This window comes from Dunckerocampus dactyliophorus, chromosome 2 (genome assembly GCF_027744805.1).
Source record: "Dunckerocampus dactyliophorus isolate RoL2022-P2 chromosome 2, RoL_Ddac_1.1, whole genome shotgun sequence".
Classification (NCBI taxonomy): Eukaryota; Metazoa; Chordata; class Actinopteri; order Syngnathiformes; family Syngnathidae; genus Dunckerocampus; species Dunckerocampus dactyliophorus.
Window position 1 is genome coordinate 4,607,234 of NC_072820.1, and position 21,284 is coordinate 4,628,517.

Consider the following 21,284-nt stretch of genomic DNA (forward strand, 5'->3'; position numbering starts at 1 on the left):
GCAATCGAAGAGAGAAGGGGAGGTTTCTGGAGGTGAATGTAATCAAATAATTTCAACAGTCACTTTTATTGCAAATGTTGATCCGAAATCGCAAGAGAAAGTCAACATCAAGCTAGCAGGAGGGTTTGGAAGGGTATGACTCGTAGCAGGCCGTGTGTCTGAAAGACTATTTCATGGGCGTGTCAGTTACTGGCTGTTTTTCACCATTCGCTGGTGGTTCCGCAGCGGAACCTATTTGTGGTTGTAACAGCACTGCATCATGCTGACACTGTAGCTGTATGAATGTTTTCGTGTATTCTGATTACCTGACAGCATTGGTCAATCATTGTCAATTGTCAACCCAAACATTTTGTATTTTTAGTCTCTGTTGTATGTTTAGTTAAGTTTATTCCAAGAATTCCACAAAACATAATGGAGGTGTATGACGTAGGCCAGGTATTTTCAAAAGGAGGCACGCCACCCCTGGCAGGCGCCAGAAGACTTCAGGGGAGGTGCAGCAGCTTGAGAATAATAAAGAAAAAAGGATTTTTCAAACCTGCTCAGCGACCCGACCCAACAGTCAGGGGTGTGTGGGAAAATATGCTCCAGAAGTATAGTTTTTTTGGCAAGTAAGGTAGGCCCAGTTGTATTATGCTCTCACAGGGGAGGATCACTGCATGTGTCACTTCCAGGGCATAGGCCAAATCCATCCAAGATGATGGCTTTTAGTAAATGCTCTTGCTGCCACTGTAAATGGTGATTTGACAGTGCAGGTGTACCACATGTAGTGGCCTTTATCTGACGTGCTAATATTGTATCAGAACTTCAGCCCACTGCGTTCAGGGCCTCACCTTCTCGCTGGTGTACTCTCCAGACTTGATGCCCTGAGTGAGCTGCCTGTAGATGAGATCCGTGCTGATGGAGTCTTGAGAGCAGTCGTGCCAGGGCGTGAAGAGCTCTTTGCGGATTGCAAGCTTCACGGGGGTGTCCCGCTCCTCCTTGCCCTGCCTCCTCATCTCCTGCTCGCACTGGGACACCGCATCCAACACGTGCTTCCCACAGCTGCCCAGAGACCACATCTGGAGTCAAAAGGTCAAAATGATTAAAGAGTGCTGTCCCACTTAAGGTTAATATGAGATTTAGCAAAGCCGGTCTTCAGGAAAATCCCTCGCCTGTTTAGCAGAGGAAGTAAAGCTCACTTTATCAAAGAGGCGGATGTAGAGGGAGAATCCATATGTGTCACGCAGATTAATCTTGTCAGCCACAGCTTGACAGACCTCCGCAGAGGTGGAGGCCGAGTCCAGCTGCAAGTTGACATTACTGCCATCAGTCAGACTGACGGTCATTTCGATGGGCTCCTTGGATTTGACAGCCTGTCAGTGAGGGAAAAGATAAACCTTAAAGTTGATGAGAATTATTTTTACCTCCACAACCAATCCGATGAGGACCGACGAGTACGTACCTGTAATTCTATCCAACAGGGCAGCTCTTTTCTTTCACCGTTGGCTTGAATGCGCTGCAGGAGCTTACTGCAATATTCTCCATAACCATCTGGCCCCCTGCGGACAAAGTTCTCCAGATACTGTGGGAGAGTGTGGAATAAGACAGCTATGAAATAAAATTACGAGAAACACAGCAATAAGAAATCATTTACAGTCAGAAGGGAAATTCATGATGTATCAATTGTACTGTACTATTTTAAAGGCTCACTAACTTAAATTCACAGCCCGTTGCTGTACCGTCACTGATTTCTTATGTTGGGTGAAAGCTGAGGCACAAAGTTACATGCTGTTGTGCATCAAACATACACAGGTGCATCTTAGAATATGTTTGAAAAGTGAATTTATTTCAAGAGCTCAAGTCATAAAGTGAAACTGTTATATTCTATAGATCGCCTACACAAATATTTCAAGAATGTATTTCTTACTCGTTCTGAATCATTTCGGTTACTACACAATCTCGATCAAAATGTGAAGACCGGTTGAAAACTTGCAAGAATTTACATTTTACACAGCTGGAGACAGAAAAGACTTTTGAGTATCTACTATCTACTATTTTTTTTTTTATCTCACTCCCATTTCTTTTTTTTTGTATTTTGAAGCTCTGTTTAGAACCTCCTTAAGACCCACAGTGCAAAATCCTTGAAATATTCCAACTGGTCTTAAAATGTTTAATCAGGAGTGCAGCTTGCAGCTAACATTTTAACTATGCTGTAGCAGCCATCACTACTCTGGAAAAAACTGGTAGTTTTACACGGAGGCAAGCTGGTGAAGCTTACCTTTATGAAGAGCTCTGTCGGGGGGAAGATGCCCAGACAGATGGAGAGAAGTCGCCATCCTTGCACACAGCTTGTTCTGTTTTTATTCTTCAACAGCTGCTTACAGATCTGACAGTAAATCTCATCCCTGTGCAAGGAGAAAAATCAAATAAAACAAAAAGCCCAGAAGAGGACTTCATATCATATTGGCATTAATACAAAAATAAAAAAAAGAAAACATTATACAGTAGATCCCCACACAGTCGTGATTAAGCAAATTCACAGTTTGGTCAAAAAATTATTTTCAGCATTTTTCCCCTGATAATAGGGTGTTTTTTTCCACACAGAACACACATCTCATTCACTATTACCAATTTGTACCACAGTTAGAAATCCCACAATTTTTTTACATGTTTATGACTTTATGCTTCACTGGTAATCTTTTTTCGTCAAGCGTTGAGATTTCGCACTTTTTCTCGGCGGTCCTGAATGCAAAGTTTGTTTGGCTACAGAAGCACTAACTTCGACAGTCAATCCGGCCTCAAAACTTGCAGCGAGGTCATCACAAGTTATCATATGATCATAAGTCGTTATTGGACTTGCAACAGGCAAGCAGTGTGGATTATGTCGACGCGTCTTGGAGAAATGTCTTCTCTCGCCCGCTAGCCACTAGGTCTAGCCATGACGACCAGGCTAAAAGCTACGGCGTAACTCCGATTCCATCTGTGCATGGATCATCTTACATTATCATTCAATTTCATCACGCAGTTTATACTTTAAATGTGTTCAATAAGGATGTGAGGCACATTTAGCGCTTCAACCTGGATTGTGTTGCAAGTGAACAATGGCAATTGAAGAGAGAAGGGGAAAGTTCTGGAGCTGACTCTAGTGTAATGATTAGAACAGTCACTTTTATTGCAAATGTTGATCCAAAAGCAAAATCCCCCAAATTTTGATGTGTCAAAAATAGACAATTTTTTTTTTTTTTTTGCCATTCGCCTGTGATCCGGGAATGTATTTTTGTTGAACTTTTTATTGTCTCTTATACAAACATACATGCCAGGGGTGTCCAAACTTTCGCCATCAAGGGTTACATACAGAAAACTTGAGGGATGCAGTTGGTACTTTTTGTACATTAAAGATTCTAAAACCATCCGATGTAGCTAAATATACACCGAGCTATCTGAACAAAACATCAACATCTAGTGCAATATCTATAATAACACAGTGCTGTGAAAAAGTGAATGCCCCCTCTGCTAAAACATAACATAACTGAGATTAATTGAGATCTATCAGTCTGGAAAAGGTTATAAAGCCATTTCTAAAGCTTTGGGACTCCAGAGAACCACAGTGAGAGCCATTATGCACAAATGGTGAAAACATGGAACAGAGGTGAACCTTCCCAGGAGTGGCCGGTCAACCAAAATTACCCCAAGAGTGCAGTGACGACTCATTCAAGAGGTCACAAAAGACCCCACAACAACATCCAAAGAACTGCAGGCATCACTTGCCTCAGTTAAGGTCAGAGTTCATGACTCCACCATAAGAAAGACACTGGGCAAAAACGGCCTGCATGGCAAAGTTCCAAGACCAAAACCACTGCTGAACAAAAAGAACATTAAGGCTCATCTCAGTTTTTCCAGAAAACATCTTGATGATCCCCAAGACCTTTACGAAAATAAGAGACAAAAGTTGAACTTTTTGGAAGCTGTGTGTCCCATTACATCTGGACGCATTTCAGAAAAAGAACATCATACCAACAGTAAAATATGGTAGTGGTAGTGTGATGGTCTTGGGCTGTTTTGCTGCTTCAGGACCTGGTAGACTTGCTGTGATAAATGGAACCATGAATTCTGCTGTCTGCCAAAAATTCCTGAAGGAGAATGTTGGTGACCTCAAGCTGAAACCAACTTGGGTTCTGCAGCAGGACAATGATCCAAAACACACCAGCAAGTCCACCTCTGAATGGCTGAAGAAAAACAAAATGAAGACTTTGGAGTGGCCTAGTCAAAGTCCTGACCTGAATCCTATTGAGATGCTGTGGCATGACCTTAAAAAGGCGCTTCATGCTGGAAAACCCTCCAATGTGGCTGAATTACAACAATTCTGCAAAGATGAGTGGGCCAAAATTCCTCCACAGCGCTGTAAGAGACTCATTGCAAGTTATCACAAACGCTTGATTGCAGTTGTTGCTGCTAAGGGTGGCACAACCACTTATTAGGTTTAGGGGGCAATCACTTTTTCCTGTAGGTTTGGATTTTTTGTGTCCCTTCATAACACTGCATTATGTATTCAGTTGTGTTGTCATTGACTAAAATTTAAATTTATTTGATGATCTGAAACAATTAGGTGTGACAAACATGCAAAAAAAAAAAAAGAAATCAGGAAGGGAGCAAACACTTTTTCACACCACTGTGTATATCATAAAATGAGTTGTGGGCCAGAAATGGCCCGTGGGCCGCATCCCTGATGTATGCAATATTGATAAGCCTGTTCTACTGTTCGTCTCATATATTCACCTTATGCCTCGTCTGGATAGAGCGTATCCAACAATAATATGCAGTTTTTCAAGGGAGGAAAGTGGCCTGTCTAGTGTGGGACCTTCTCCGATTAAAACACCCTCATCCTCTGTGACGTCTTCGGGCTAGTTTTGTGGGGGAAAAAAAAGAAAAATATTAAATTCTAACAAAAAATGGCAAACAGGATTATCAGCGCATGTGAACTGACCTCCTCAGGAATTGCAGATGCTTTTCTGTTTCCATGCTTTTTCTTGTTCTTCCTAAGTATTTTCTAATAGCCAACAAAGTAATATCATTTCAGAGCTCGGCTCTGGCAGCCATCAAACTCGTCATTCCTCCAGACTAACCTGGTCGAGTCCCACCAGGTTGCTCAGCCTCCTGCCTTGTCTGTGAGGCAGAGGCCGGGAGATGCTGAGAGAGACCTGAGAAATGGCATCCTGGGATTTGGGCTCTGGCAGGTCCCCCATGAATCGCAGTATAATCCACCACACGGTCAAACATGCCTAGACGGGGATAAAAGGAGACATCATGTCCACATAGAGCAGGGGTGTCCAAAGTGTGGCCCGTGGCCGTTTTTTATTGGCCTGCCGCACATTCTAAAAATATAATTTAACAAGAACACTAAAAAAAACAAAAAAAACAATATTAGCAAGAAAATGAAAAGTCAGCAGTAATTCTACAAGAATGAGGTCAAAGTATTAACAAAAAAAAAACTCTAACAAGAAAAAGTCAATTTTACGAGAATAATTTGTTGTAGTAGCAAAGAGTTGAAATATTTAAGACTTTTTTTTTAAGTTGTAATATGAAAAAAAAAAACAACAACTAAATATAGTTGTAATTTTTGGGAAATTAGTTTGCGGGCAAAGTTATGTAATGAAAATAAAGTCAAATAATATTACTAAAATCGTAATTATGGGAATAAAATTTACAAGAAGAAAGCTGAAATAGTTGGAAAATTTAAAAAAAACAGCAGAAATGAAAAAACAGCTGTAATTTTATGACAATAAAGTTATATTTTAATGAGAAAAAAAGGTGCAGTTTTATGAGAATAAGGTCATAATAGTATGTGGAAAAATAATGTCATTTTAGTCATGTAGAGTTAAAATATTAAAGAAATAATAATATTACTATTTTTTTTAATAGACAAAACAAAATAAAGTTGTAATTTTTGAGGAATTACATTGGGGAAAAAGTTAGAATATGGGAATAAAGTCTAAATATTATGAGAATAAAATGTACGAAGATAATTTAAGAAGAAAGTTTAAATGTTTAGAAAACTTAAATGTAAAAAAAAAAAAAAAAAGGTCAAAAATCAAAGTTGATACTAATAATAGGCTTTTTCACCTACAGTATAAATGCAGTTTTTTCTTGAAATAAATATAACTTCTTAACATATCTATGTGTGTTGCTTTACAAAATATCCAAGTGGTCCTCGAGTCCTTTCATTTTTCACCCTGTGGCCCTCGCTGGACCAGAGCAAGGATGAAGTATGCATGTCTTCCCCACTCACCAACGTGTCGGCCTCATCGTCGTGCTGCAGAAGAGGCTTCCTGAGTCTCTGTGTGATGTGTGTGTGGCTGGCGTCACCCTGGAAGTGAAGAATGCTAAACTTGTAGAAAGAAAACTCCTCGGTGGAGTCTTCAAAGTCGTCTTCTTCCTCGAATGATGGAGTCGGGGTTGTTGCGTATGAGGAAGGGATGCTTATCTCAGACATGGTGTCTACTTTCTGTACAATCTAAAGAAAGATACGTTGGATATTTGAATGCATTTGCTTCGTTAATATGTCATAGACTTGCTTCGGCACACATCGAACCTCCTCTTCCTCCGATGCTGATTCATCTGGTGCTTCATGTACTATGATTTGCACAATGGGTGTGAGCAGGCCATCGTCGTCTTTCTCCGCCGCCACCTCCGCCTCAGCGATTGGCTCAGGCTCCTCGTCAGCTTGCTGAGCCTGAATGATGACTTCTTCTAGTCTGCGCTGGAGCTCTAATGCAATGTCGTCCTCGTTCTCAAGCTCCGTGTGTGAAAGGAAGCCCTGTCAGATGAGCGGGAGAGGATGGACGATTAGCATGGTATTTATTTGTAATTTTTAAGAGTTTCATCACTTACATGAGTCCTCATTCCCTGAAATGATCTTCTAGCCAGGAATCCTCTGGTGTAAGCCTGCAGCAGCAAGACCGCATCTCTCTTCTGCTTCCAGCCCTTCCTCGTCTGGTAGCCCCGTATCTACACAGCATCTCAGTGCTTACTTGTCATTTTAGATGACCGGTAAAAGATACACAGTATATATACAGTGGTGTGAAAAAGTGTTTGCCCCCTTCCTGATTTCTTATTTTTTTTTATGTTTGTCACACTTTAATGTTTCAGATCATCAAACTAATTTAAATATTAGTCAATGACAACACAGCTGAACACAAAATGCAATTTTTAAATAAAACTTTATTATTAAGAGAGAAAAAAAAAGTTATGTTTTAACAGGGGGGGGGGGAAATCACTTTTTCCCACAGGGACCATGTAGGTTTGGATTTTTTTTCTCCCTTAATAAAAAGTTTCATTTTAAAAACACATTTTGTGTTCAGTTGAGTTGTCATTGACTAATATTTAAACTTGTTTGATGATCTGAAACATTTACGTGTGACAAACATGCAAAAAAAAAGAAATCAGGAAGGGGGGCAAACACCTTTTCCACACCTCTGTAAATGCACCACATTTGATTCAGCTCCAGAGCCTTCCCCTTCTCTCTTCAATTGCCATTGTTCACTTGTGACACAACCCATGTTTAAGCCTTAAATATGCATTTAAAGTATAAAATGTACAGGTACTAGGGATGTCACAAGATCTCACGAGATTAAAATGTGACAAGATTTCTTGTTCAGAAAAAAAAAAAGTCTTGTGGGCACTAATAAATCAAGGAATTAATCACACAATGCACAGAGTGAAACCTCTTCCTGCTTGTTTAGAAGCGTCTCAGGCCTGGTGCCCACGAACGAACTAAAAATCTTGTCACGTTTTAATCTCGCGAGATCTTGTGACACGAGATCTTCTTCCCGAATGTCGTACTAAATTCCACTAAAATGCATCTAATTATGTGTTTTGTGTGTGTTTTTCAACAGATGACACAGGCGATTTTAAAAAAGCAAATACTGTACATTTGCTTGCTTTGACTTTAAAATATATAAAAATAATTTTGCGGCATTGCGGACGTCTATCTGCAATGCTGCAATCGCTGCAAACCCTCATAAGCTGACGCGGGACTGAAATGCTGTAGCTAGCATGACGGCACTAAGTGTCTGAAAGTTGAAAATGGCTGAAATGCTAACATGCTAATGTTGGAATGTTAACAACTCTAGCATGTTAACTGTTTGCATGCTAACACCAATAATAACACCAAGTGTCTACGTAGGTTTAGACCAGGGGTGTCCAAAGCGCGGCCCGGGGGCCATTTGCGGCCCGTGGCTGTGATTTTATTGGCCCGCAGAACAGTCTGAAATGTAATTTAACAAGGAAATTAAAAAAAAACAACAAAAGCAGCAAAAATGGGAAAATCTATCAAAAGTCAAAATATTAAGAGAAGACTTGTAATTTAGCAAGGAAAAAAAGCCATAATTTCACAAGTGATAGTATAAGGAAAAAAGTCATTTTAGGATTTTTAAAAACTTTAAAAAATGTATAAAATGAGAATAAAGTAAAAGTATTAGGAGAAGAAAATATACAAAAAGAAAGTTGAAATATTTGGAAAATTATACAAAAAAAACAAATAGAAAACAACTGAAATTTAGTAAAGTCCAAATATTCAGAGAAAAAAAGTGTTTCTAATGGGAAAAAAGTTGCAATTTTATGAGAATAAACTTGTAATATGAGGAAAAATAGCATTTTAATAACAATGTTGAAACAAAGAAAATATACATCATTTTTTTTTTAAGATTTTTTTTACAAATTATGGGAATAGAACCCAGCAGAAATGGAAAAAACAGCTGTAATAAAGTCAAAATGTGCAGAAAAAAAGTCATAATCGAATGAAGAACAAAAGTCGCAATTTTACAAGAATAAACTGGTATTATTATGGAAAAAACGTCATTTTTTGTAGCATTTCACCCATATTACAAAGCTGAAATGAAGTTTTTGCTTGAGCTACATACAGTATAGCTTCTTAGCATATCTCTAAGTGTTGCTTTACTAAATATCAAAGTGGCCCTTTCATTTTTCAGTATGTGGCCCTCGCTGGAAAAAGACTGGACACCCCTGGTTTAGACAAATGGAAGTGGTTAAAAATGCTAATGTTTGTATCACTACCTATGTAAGTTTATACATTTGAAAAGAGCAAAAAGCTAAGATGCTAATGATCTTGTGAGACCCCTAGCAGTTACCACTAATAAATGATAATGTAATGATTGCTAACTGTCAAAGCTAGTGCTTCCGTAGCGTCGCAGGAGAACACAACTATGGTGCATTCAAGGACCCTCAAACAAAGTGAAATGTCAAGGCTTGACAAAAAAACCCCCAAATATGTAAAAATGGTGGTCTTTTTTTAACAGATATTACCGGTATTATCATGTATGTGCAAATGATTACCGACTTACAGTAAATGAGATGAGTTTTCACATCAAATTAAACACAGAGCATTGGTTGGTGCACAAAGAATATCTTGATTACATACGTGAGTTTGTAAAATGACGGCTGCCGCTCGCTGTCTTTGATACTGGGACTGAAGCATCCGGCCACGGACCTTTGACACGAGGCGTCCAAAACCTTGCAGGAGCTATTTGGAAGTGGGATGAGTTGGCAAAATAAATGTCACATACAGTGTTAGATATAGATCCAGTTTATACAGAATTACCTTTCGATGCACTTTGTTTTCCCTGTAAGCTCTCCAGTGTTTCTGTAAGACCACGGCAGCCCTCCGCTTCTTCAGAAAAGACTTTCTAATAACAATAACATCACTCGTGACATTAGGTGCACCCAAACCCCAAACTCTGTCTGCCCAAAGATATCACCTGTGTTTGTATCCCAGCATGACCCGCTGAATCACAAGCGCTTTCTTGCTGAATTCTTCTTCCCTCAAGCGTTCCAGAACGGCATCATGGGCATCCTGGAAAGCACAACTGTCAGTCTTGTGATTCATCCTGGAAACCCTCACAGAGATTTAAAAAGAAACAAACGGCATAGCACAAAAACAGCAGGAGGAAGGGAGGAACATAACAGAAAAGCACCCCAAGTGTACCGTGTTTTCCGGACTATAAGTCACGTCCGAGCAGAAGTCGCACCAGCCAAAAGTGCACAATGAAGAAGAAAAAAAACATATAAATCGCATTGGATTATAAGTCGCATTTTTTGGGGGGAAATTTATTTGATAAAATCAGACATTTCATCTTGAAAGGCAAGTTATAGTAATAATAAAATGGAGACCAACAGGCTAAGTACGCGTCTGTTAACCTAACGCAAATAGGTGGTATGTTAACGTGACATATTAACAGTTATGCACATAATGATATTGCCAAAGAAGACTGAACAATAGAAGTCCTAGCACTGAACCCTGTGGGACGCCATGACCAGCCAAAAATGCACAATGAAGAAGAAAAAAAACGTATGTAAGTCGCACTGGACTATAAGTCGCATTTTTTTGTGGGAAATTTATTTTAGAAACTCAGAGACCAAGAACAGACGTTTCATCTCGAAAGGCAAGTTATCTTAATAATAAAATGGAGAACAATGCTAACATAACGTGAACATGTGGTATGTTAATACATTAACAGGTATTCAGATAACTACAGCCTCAGCAACATAACAGAACTAGTTTACTTGCAGCTTGTAATCTGCACACAATGGTTTTCTTTTTTGGGGGCATTTGTGTTCCGTCTTTCTCAAGTTGATGTTTACGTTGTACATTTTCAGTGGTACAGGAGCGATAGGAGTAGCAGATACTGGCACACAAGCCCCGAGCGCCCTCTGGCGGCTGTCGGTGTGGTGGAAAAAACCCCCCAAAACATATACGTCGCTCCGGAGTATAAGTCCCAGGACCAGCCAAACCATGAAAAAAAAGTGCGACTCAAGTCCGTATGATTTCCCATAAGCACGATTTCACCAGTATGAGAAAATACTGGCAAAAAGTAACCATGCAGACCAGTAAATGCTTTTCAGAACCTTCAGAAAAATCTTGGTTTTCCCAATTTTCCACTCGTCAGATGCTGTAATTGCTGTCTGGCAGATGGCATCACAACAGGCGGCAGCTGTGTTCTGCGGAGAGAGCGTTTCATCGATGGATATTGACAGGCGAATTCATCGTCAGGAAATGGCACATGAAGCAGAAACATACACAATACAAGCGATATAAAAAAAAACGGTATTAGCTCATTCAAACCCAGACATTTTTCAAAAGACAACCCCTTCAGTACCGTCCATTTTAGACTCTTTTGACTGATCTTTCAAGGCATATAGAATATTGTGTTCTCTGGCAAGTAAACCTACAAAAAGAACGATTACTCTTTTGTTCCTCCTTTTTCTGTTCTTTAGTAAATCAGCAGTAGAACATCGGTAAGTTTCAGGAAAAAAAATAGTTCCCGACAAGGAAAGGGAGAAAAACAGCTTTCTGTGATTAATTACATTTCAAGCATAACCTTCAATTTGACGCAAATTTTTTGCTTTTGCGACAGCTCAACTATTTAAAACAACTATACCGCAACATAAACAACACAAAAAACGGTTGTTTTACATCATAATAATTTATTTACAAACATAACACCATAACTACTTACAATTTTCACAACTGGAACTAACCATTGTGTGTGCACGCGATAAAATTCCCCTACAATGCGTAGCCTTCTGCATCTTCTCTTCCACTTCCTCCTTGCTGTCCAGTGTGTTAATACATGGCGAGCTCTTATCAAATGTACTTCTGCCACCTTGTGGCCTTTTTTTATTGGGTCAAAAAGGGGCATCTATTTATTCGTGTGCAGTTGCGTCATCACCTCTTTTTGCCTCTCGCGGGAAAAAAACGTAAAAGACTTATAAATACATCTTTGGGATCAGGCGTTCGGGTTTATAAAAACGTTTGAATACGTCTTCGGTATCGAATGAGCTAATGCACAGTTTTGATTGACACTTTGAAAGTACGTTTAAGCATCACTGGAAGATGAGCAAATGATTATCTTTGCAAAGGCAGGTGTAGCTAATACCTACAGTATATATAAATACTCTTGGGTATGATATCTCACAGTTTTGGGGTCGCAGTCGGTCATCTTCAGGAGCACCCGGTAGCGATTCAGGAATTCCTCAAAGGTGTGTCGGATGGGATAGCCCAGCTTCCTGATGCGGATGGTGTCCATCATGCCGGAGTATCTCAGCTGACGCATGCAAAGCTCTCGGTCAAAGTCCTTCAAAGGATATCACACAGAACATTAGCGCAGAATTTTTTATCATCAACGACAAAATGGGTTCTCAAAGGAAGCAGGAAATTAGCTGCTTTATGGAAGGCGACATTGTTGACCAAGCACACAGGCGTCATATTGTAGTCTGGTGGGTCAGATCTGGTTTTATGTAACGTGTAATGTTACTTTTCATCTTTTTGTGTGAATTGACACTTACAAAATTCTAACCAGGTGTTTTGATTGTTTTTATTCCGCCGTTTTTTTTTTTTTCCCCTCTAACTCCTCCTCCACTTTTTGACTGATTCGAACCAATCCAGCATGAAATCGTTCCGCTCGTTCGGGAATAGTTTGCTATCGACTCAGATATTTCAAAACATTCCAAGATTTTCCCATTTTTACTATTAAAAATGGATGGGCCATTTTTCAAATTTCCACCATTCGCACATTTCTCCACCGATTCCAACCATGAAACCATTCCACTCAAACTGACCATTTTTCAAGTTTCAAAAAAAAAAATTTCCGCAAAACTTACACTTTTTTTGTAACGCTACTTCCTCTTCTTCTAAGATTTCTTTCAACATCGAGATTTTGCAATTCATTCAAGCCATTCCAACAACAAACTGTTCAAATACGTTTAAGCTTCAAGCTACCTATTTTTGACATGACAAAATTGTTCATTTTACGGAAAATTCTCACTTTCTGTAAATCCGTAGCAAATGTTTCTACTACCACGTTTCTCAACCTGTTCAAGTCATTCCAAACATCAAACTGCGGAATACGTTCAGGACAATCAGGCTACCTGTTTTTCACGTGGCAAAAATGCTAGCTTTACACAAAATTCCTACTTTTCTCTAAAAACAATTGTCACTGCTGCCACATTTTTCAACCGATTTAAATCATTCCAAAGTCAAAATGCACATTTGACGTTCCTGGCATATTGCGCTATCGTGCTACATGTTAGCATGCATAAAAATGGTAGAAAATGCTACTATACTAATGCTGGCATGCTAGCGAGTATTAACATCCACGCTACCTTTCTTGATGTTGCATGCTAAGATTAGCATGCTAACGTGCTAATGTTACAAAAAGTAGCACTTTTAGCCGTTTTTATAAGTAGAACTCATAGAAACACGTTGTGCTATCATGCTAAGTGTTATCATGATAAAGTTAGCATGTTAGCATTGCAAGGACGCTAACATTAGCGTAGTAGCATTTTTATCCATTTTCATTCGTATCAACATTGACAGACACTCAACACTATCATGCTAGGTTTTGCATTCTAACGTTAGCACACTAACATTTTAGTCATTTTCATGAGTAGAAACTTATATAAACACTTAGTGCTATCATGTTAGGTGTTAGCATGTTAGCGCTAGCATTCTAACAGTAACATATGAAAATGTAAAAAAATGTTACTAAGTATTAACATATACAGACACTTTGAGTTACCATGCCATTCAAAAATGCTTTGCAATCGCTTGCTCTAATTTTTTTGGTTGTTTGTATTAAATACTTCATTCTGCATTCACACGCCATCTTCGCACGTCTTCTTCACTGTCATTGCCATCATCAAGTTCACATGTGTCAAACTCGTGCCCTGGAGGGCCGAGACGCTGCAGGTTTTCTCTCCAACCAGTTTCTTCAGCAGGTGATTTAATTGATGAGCTCCTTCCCTCAAAATGAAGGCGCTGATCATTAAAATCACCTGCTTTAGTGACTGGCTGGAAAGAAAACCTACAGTGTCTCGGCCCTCCATGGCACGAGTTTGACACCCCTGATCTAGTTGCTAAACGCATTTGCAGGCAGCTGACTTCACGGGAGAGGCGGGGGACACCCTGAAGTGGTTGCCAGCCAATCACAGGGCACATATAGACAAATTCAGTGACGGTTAAGAGTCTCCAGTTAACCTAACTTGCATGATTTGGACTGATCCTTCACCTCAGACTGTTTGTTGTTGTTGGGTTTGAAGCAGCGGATGAAGTAAGGCTGGCAGACGGACAGAGCCTTCATGAGGGCGTCCAGAGACTGACGGAACTGACCGCTCAGGGTCGGCACTTGCTTGCGGTTGTCAGCTGGGGACTGAGACGAAATCACACAACAACGCAAGGCAATGGCAATGAAGAGTTTAAAATGAGTCCAAATGTGGAAGACGCTTCCATACCCGCATGGAGTTCCTGGGTGTCATGATGATCTTCATGTTTTTCGTCGTCTTGACTCCATTGATTGACGGCTCTGATACGAAGATCTGCTGAAGCAGCTTGTTGGTGGAGATTTCAACCATCTTGAATATGTCAGCGCTTACAGCATCTCTGTTCTTCTCAAGGAACCCTTCAAGGACACACACACAAATATTACCATCTAACACAGGGGTGTCCAAACTTTTTCCAGCGAGGGCCACATAGTGAAAAATGAAAGGATGCAAGGGCCGCTTTGACATTTTGTAAAGCAACGCATGGAGATATGCTAAGAAGCTACTGTATATGTAGCTTAAGAAAAAACTGCATTTCACCTTTGTAATAGAGGCGAAACGCTACTGAAAACGACGTCTTTTCCATAATAATACCAGTTTATTCTTGTAAAATTGTGACTTTTGTTCTTCATTCGATTATGACTTTATACTTCTGAATTTTTACCAGAGTAAAGTCAAAATATTAAGAGAAAAACAATGTAACAGTTGCAATTTTATGAGAATAAACTTGTAAAATGAGGAAAAATAGCATTTTAGTAACAATGTTAATGATAAAGAAAAAATACATTATAAAGTTATCATTACGAGAAGAAAATTTACAAGTGGAATGCTGAAATTATATAGTTGGAAAATAAAAAAAAAACAGCAGAAATGGAAAAATAGCTGTAATTTTACGGGAATGAAGTCAAAATATTAGGAGAAGAGAGTTGAAATATTTTGAAAATTATACAAAAAAAAAAACAGCAACAGCAGAATTTTTACCAGAGTAAAGTCAAAATGTTAAGAGAAAAATAATGGAACAGTTGCAATTTTATGAGAATAAACTTGTAAAATGAGGAAAAATATCATTTTAATAACAATGTTGCTATAAAGAAAAAAATACATTATAAAGCTATCATTACGAGAAGAAAATTTACAAGAGGAATGCTGAAATGATATAGTTGGGATATTTAAAAAAAAAACAGCATAAATGGAAAAATTTAATTTTTAAGGACATAAAGTCAAAATATTAGGAAAAAAAAGTAATAATCGAACGAAGAACAAAAGTCGCAATTTTAAACTTTAACTTAACTTTAACTTTAAATTCTAAAGTTGTTATGGAAAAAAGGTCATTTTTAGTAACATTTCACCTGTACTACAAAGGTGAAATGCAGTTTTTTCTTAAGCTACATACAGCATAGCTTCTTAGCATATCTCTGTGTGTTGGCCCTTGCATCCTTTCACTTTTCACTATGTGGCCCTCGCTGGAAAAAGTTTGGACACCCCCGTCATACACACAAGGGCCACAACACGAACAACACCTGGGAGGACACAGCTTGTCGGCAGGAATTCATGAAATATAATCAGCATCGTATAGCAGCAGCTGTGCATTGGGAGGGAACAATGTGCGTAATGCAGAGACCTTAGTTGACACTTTGTGTCTAAATAATAAAAACTGTACAGGCACAACCAGGATGCTCCCTACAGCACGAGTGGTGGCATTAGCTACCTACCTTTGGAGTCATAATAAACCACGCCTGCAAAGTGACAGATCCCGAAGTCCGTGTCGTGTTCTCTCTTAGAGGCGATGAAGGTCTTGTCTCTGCGGTGCTGCTGGTTCATCTTGCCGAGCATCGTGAAATCTGAGCCCTGTCAACCACCACCACCATTATTTCACTGAAAACAGGCACTGTGTTTTCCTAAACTTTGAACCCCGCGGCTTATTCAGCGGCGCGGCTAATTTTGGCTAAGTTCTAATCTCCTTTACTTCTGAGCTACCGCTAATCGTGTGAATACTGTGCTGCTTGCGAGTCAGCGAGGACTCTTTCTTTGGCAGGAGCCAATCACGAGCTATAAGGGAACTCGCGACGATCTGGTCAAACCATCGGAAATCGCCGGTACAACAGTCTGACTCACGGTGAAATCTTAGAAAGAACTCTAAAATCATCACACAGCAACTTAACACTCAAAGGTAGGTAAGAAAGAACCGATACAAGTACCAATGCGAGTTTAGAATTAAAAAAAACAGCTACGGTTTCCCATCATGCATTTCTTCCAAGCAAAGCATTTCATTGGCCGGGCGCTGCAATGATTCATTCGGCCCCCTCCCTCTGGTGGGCAGAGGGAATAAAATGCCTCGCTGGGAAGAAAGGCATGATGTAAAACCGTTAAAACAGTTTTTACTTTCAACTCGTATTGGTACTTGCATTGTATATTTCTTAGCTATCTATTGAGTGTTAAGTTGCTGTGTGATCATTTTAGCGTTCTTTGGAAGATGACACCGTGAGTCAGACTGTGATATCGAGTAATGACCTCCTGCGATTTCCGATTGCCTGATCGGCTTGTCGCGAGTTCCCTTGTAGCTCGTGATTGGCTCCTGTCAAATAAAGAGCTGCCTGGGCCTCAGAGCTTTACAATAAAAAGATTCACTATGTGCAAGTGGAACCAGTGCGGAACACCACCTTTGGGAAGTGGCTTTCCTCATCGATCAGAGCCAGCAGGTTGCAGGGCTTCCCAGCCAGAAGGTCCAGAATCTTCTGATTGTCACCAAAGTTGATGTTCTTCCACACAATGTCTTCTTTCAGATATTCCTTCTGCTCCAGCTTGAAAATGTGTCCCACGAAGAACTGCTGCAGCTTCTCATTGGCGAAGTTTATGCACAACTGCTCAAAACTGGAGCGCAAAACAGGCGAGTTTGTTCACTTTTAGGTGACTTCTCTGACTTTTGAAGTCGCATGAGAAGCTTTCTGACCTGTTTGTTTGGAAGTTCTCAAAGCCAAATATGTCAAGCAAGCCGATAGACAGATAGGAAGATCTGCGGTTGTCAGCGAGTTTCTTGTAGATGACGCTGTTGATTTTCCCGACAATCCATATGAACAGTTTGTTGTAGATCGCCTGAGGGATGAGACACACGTCAGTGTTCAGTTGGTTTACACTTAAAATACGATATAGAATGAAATACTGGCACATCAATTCAATGGGACCAGCAATGCATGCTGGGTACTCCCATTGACGATACAGTATAATGATGTATTACATGTACTGTACAACTAGAATCTGCGATTTGCGTGTGAATGCTGGCTATGCTGAAGTTGATCAGCAATTCTGCACTCGCTGTCGAATCCCTCGCCCAAACCCTGACAAGCTGACGCCGCACTGAAATGCTGTAGCTAGCATGCTAACTGCTCATATGCTAACACCTAGCAACATAGTTGTTAAAGTAATCTAAAGTAATACCTGAAAATGGCTCAAATGCTGAGATGGTAACAACGCTAGCATTCTAACTATCAGCATGCTAACACGTAGCATAATAACACTGTCTACTTAAGTTTATACATATAAAAGTGGTTAAAAATGCTTTCATGCTTATGTTAGCATCATGCTATCACCTACAATGAAAACATTGTCTATGTAAGTTTATACATTTGAAAATAGCCAAAAGCTCAGATGCTAATGTTAGCATGTTAACAATGCTATCAGTTAGCATGCTAACACCTAGCATAATAACACTTCGTCTTTATATATGTTTGTACATATGAAAATTGCTTAAATGTTAACATGCTAACTGATAGCATGTTAATGTCTAACAAGAAAACACCAAGTGTCTATGTAAGTTTATACCTGTGATAACATGCTAATTTTAACATGCGAGCAATGCTAGCATGGGAAATGATAGTGCTTAGTGTTTATGCAAATGTATACCTATAAAAATGCCTTAAATGATGATAACTTTGGCATATTGACAAAGCTAACCTGTTAACGGTTAGCATGCTACCCTACGCTACTGGATTGAGCATAGCCTGTTGATTAGTTTGAGCTCTGCTGCCACCTAACTGGAGGCTTAGCTGCAATGTGTCAGACCTTGACAAAGGCGTCTCGACTGGCAGCGGCCTGCTCACAGTCCAGGGGTTTGGTCACCCTCTCTCTGTTGGTCATAAAGGAACGATGGGTCAAACTGTTGGCCAGAGAGGACGTTTGGACCTGCGGGAAACACGCACATAAAAACAGAGAGTAGAGTGTACGTGTAGCACATTCCTCTGTTTGTGCATCTTTACGGCTGCCAAGACAAGAAGACAAACCTCGAGCAGTGAGGCCGCAATGCTGAAATGTTCTGATTTGCTGACGTCGCTGGTTTCCAGGTTATTTTGTGTGTTGGCTGGTGTAAAATCACAAAGGTCAGCATCAGTTTAACACTTATATTTATGCTATTTCGTCACATAAGCACTGTTGGGGGGGTCAAATGACAATGACAAAAATATCATACAAACTTTGAACCTTCACTTGCCTTCGAAGGAGACGTTGCCCAGGTGTAAAATAGCCGCAAGGAGCTTGAGAATTTCATAACACTGCTGCTCTGAGAATGTCAGAATCTTCATGGCAGATCGAATACGACTGAAGTCCTCGGTGTCACGCCTTCCTTCACATGCGATGCAGTCCCCCTGCGATACATTTACTCGACTGGTGACACATGCAAGTACGCCGGAACGGATGATGTGCTGTGTTGAGGCACGTGCACGGACAGACCCCTGGCGGGGCCTTTTACCCCGCATGGTTTTTTTCCCACCCCCCGTTCATTTTCATGTCCAGCTGTTTACTGACGTTTGTCATGTTCTAACGAGAGGAGAGAGGGAGGTCGCTCAGGCAGACAATTTAAAAACCTTTTAGGCAAGTTCATTAGTTTAGTTTCATTTCAAATTGCAGCTCTTGAGATGAAAGGAAGGCATTAAAATGAGCTACATGGGAGTCTGGTGAGGTAGTATTAGTGTGACATTTCAACTGTCAGAAAACAGTCAAAAATAAATAAATATAGTGTGTACTGTGTCATCAGCTTAAAAAAAATGATTAGAATTTAATCATATTTGTAAATAATAGGGCTGTCAAATGATTAAATTTTAAAAATCAAATTAATCGCAGTTGTCAAACGAATTAATTACAAAGCGCCAAACCACAACAGCAGCTACCTCATGGCACTTTACACACGAAGGCCACAAATGAAAAACACTGACTAAAACGCCACATGAGCGGGCGCTTTGCGACGGAGGCAGGGAAAAACCTTGAACAGAACCCAGGCTCTGTGGGGGGGCCGTCTGTCTTGACCGGTTGGGTTAAGATATAAAAACAGATGGTGAGATGGTGGATCAAGCTAGAAGTCTTAGTCTTAGTCCAAGGAACACAGAGGAGTGTTTCTGATACAAATCATGGTATCAGGGCTCAGTTCTAGCTATATGTGGTGTGTGTGTGCCCCCCCCGGATTGAGTCGGGGAGATGGTTCCATAACAGAGAGGCCTGATAACTAAATGCTATGCCTCCCAATCTTCTACAAATTCTAGGAGTGGCAAGTAATTGTAAATTCTGGGAGCGCAGTGTTCTCCTGGGTTGACAGGGTTCTAGGGGCTCTTTTAGATATACTGGTGCCTGACTGTGTAGTACTTTGTATGTAAGGAGAATTTTAAATTCAATTCTAAATTTTACAGGTAACCGGAGCAGTGGGGTTAATAGAGGTGAGGTATGATCTCTTCTTCTGGTTCTGGTTAAGATTCGTGCGGCAGTATTTCGGACTAACTGAAGATTCTTTAAAAGATTTCGTAGGGAAACCTATGAACAGAGTTACAAATAGCATGAACACGTTGTTCTGCACCTGGTAGTGGCAGAAATGTTCTGATTTTCTTTATGTTTTGTAAATAGAAAAATGCTGTTCTTGACACTTGTCGTATTTGGGAAGTAAAGGAAAGGTCCTTAGCAAAGATGACACCAAGGTTTCTGACTGTACCTTGGGGGGGGGTGAGTGCAAGACCATCTAGGGTGGTAATATCTTCTGCAATCTTGTCTCTGACGTGCTGTGAACCAGGGACTACGATTTAAGTCTTATCTGAGTTGAATAGTGAAAGGTTTGAGGTCATCCAGCTCTTTATGTCGTTAAGACACGCCTGGAGTTTGGACAGCTGATTAGCTTGGTTGGGTGTCATTGATAAGTACGGTTGTGTGTCATCTGCATAGCGGAGGAAGTTAATGGAGTGTTTTCTAATGATATTGCCAAAGGGGGACATATAAAGGATGAACATTAAAAGTCCTAGCACGGAACCCTGTGGGACGCCATGACCAGCCAAAAATGTACAAAGAAAAAGAAAAAAAACATATGTAAGCTGCATTTTTGTGGGAAATTTATTTTAGAGACCAAGAACAGACGTTTCATCGTGAAAGGCAAGTTATCGTAATAATAAAATGGAGAACAACGCTAACATAACGTGAACAGGTGGTATGTTAACGTAATATATTAACAGTTATTCAGATAACTACAGCCTCAGCAACATAACATAACTAGTTTAAGTGCAGTTTGTAATCTGCACACAATGGTTTTCTTTTTGGGGGCCTTTGTGTTCCGTCTTTCTCAAGTTGAGGTTTACGTTGTACATTTTCAGTGGTACAGGAGCGATAAGAGTAGCAGATACTGACACACAAGCCTCGAGCGCCCTCTCACGGCTCGGTGTGAAAAAAAACCCATACATAAGTCGCTCTGGAGTATAAGTCGCAGGACCAGCCAAACCATGAAAAAAACTGCGACTTATAGTCTGGAAAATATGGTCGTTTTTCTTTGCCTTTCTGTTTATTTATACCACACATACGTGCTTAATAAAGACGTTGCTGTGATGTACGGCGTGTCACTGAACGCACCTCGCGGTCGTAGTAGTGACAATAAGGAAGTGTCGTTCCGCTGGCAAGCGGACGGAAGTCGTGTTTGTGAGTTGGAGATACATACACGGTGCAGGAATTAAATTGCTGCTGATGTATTCAGGTCAGAATAAAGTCATAAAAGAGCGCCGGCCTCTGTGTGAGGACGCTATTGTGCCCCCCCCCCCTTGTCGTCATAACAGAGAGGTGTGGCTTGACCAGATGTGCATGCGTCAGTTACGCTCAAGATTTTAACATAATTAATCAATTAGCTACCGCCGTTAACATGCTATTTTTGACAGCCTTAGTATGTATATATAATAATA

At 40.2% G+C, this 21,284-nt stretch overlaps 1 protein-coding gene across 1 annotated transcript in view; it reads right to left on the bottom strand.

Annotated features, from left to right (window-relative positions):
* The window catches only part of LOC129176851 (unconventional myosin-VIIb-like), a 41,878-nt gene that overhangs the window by 12,172 nt on the left and 8,422 nt on the right, over nucleotides 1–21,284 (bottom strand). The window contains exons 11-33 of the mRNA XM_054767313.1: nucleotides 18,575–18,728; nucleotides 18,369–18,445; nucleotides 18,151–18,270; nucleotides 17,042–17,184; nucleotides 16,752–16,962; nucleotides 15,804–15,939; nucleotides 14,284–14,450; nucleotides 14,061–14,201; nucleotides 11,970–12,128; nucleotides 10,900–10,992; nucleotides 9,753–9,847; nucleotides 9,596–9,680; nucleotides 9,416–9,517; nucleotides 6,868–6,984; nucleotides 6,569–6,793; nucleotides 6,266–6,490; nucleotides 5,103–5,258; nucleotides 4,964–5,026; nucleotides 4,756–4,880; nucleotides 2,258–2,384; nucleotides 1,442–1,561; nucleotides 1,179–1,352; nucleotides 831–1,058 (exon numbers count right to left, since the gene is read on the bottom strand). Of these exons, the coding sequence (XP_054623288.1) occupies nucleotides 831–1,058; nucleotides 1,179–1,352; nucleotides 1,442–1,561; nucleotides 2,258–2,384; nucleotides 4,756–4,880; nucleotides 4,964–5,026; nucleotides 5,103–5,258; nucleotides 6,266–6,490; nucleotides 6,569–6,793; nucleotides 6,868–6,984; nucleotides 9,416–9,517; nucleotides 9,596–9,680; nucleotides 9,753–9,847; nucleotides 10,900–10,992; nucleotides 11,970–12,128; nucleotides 14,061–14,201; nucleotides 14,284–14,450; nucleotides 15,804–15,939; nucleotides 16,752–16,962; nucleotides 17,042–17,184; nucleotides 18,151–18,270; nucleotides 18,369–18,445; nucleotides 18,575–18,728 (3,243 nt within the window). The remainder of the gene's footprint in view (nucleotides 1–830; nucleotides 1,059–1,178; nucleotides 1,353–1,441; nucleotides 1,562–2,257; nucleotides 2,385–4,755; nucleotides 4,881–4,963; nucleotides 5,027–5,102; nucleotides 5,259–6,265; nucleotides 6,491–6,568; nucleotides 6,794–6,867; nucleotides 6,985–9,415; nucleotides 9,518–9,595; nucleotides 9,681–9,752; nucleotides 9,848–10,899; nucleotides 10,993–11,969; nucleotides 12,129–14,060; nucleotides 14,202–14,283; nucleotides 14,451–15,803; nucleotides 15,940–16,751; nucleotides 16,963–17,041; nucleotides 17,185–18,150; nucleotides 18,271–18,368; nucleotides 18,446–18,574; nucleotides 18,729–21,284) is intronic.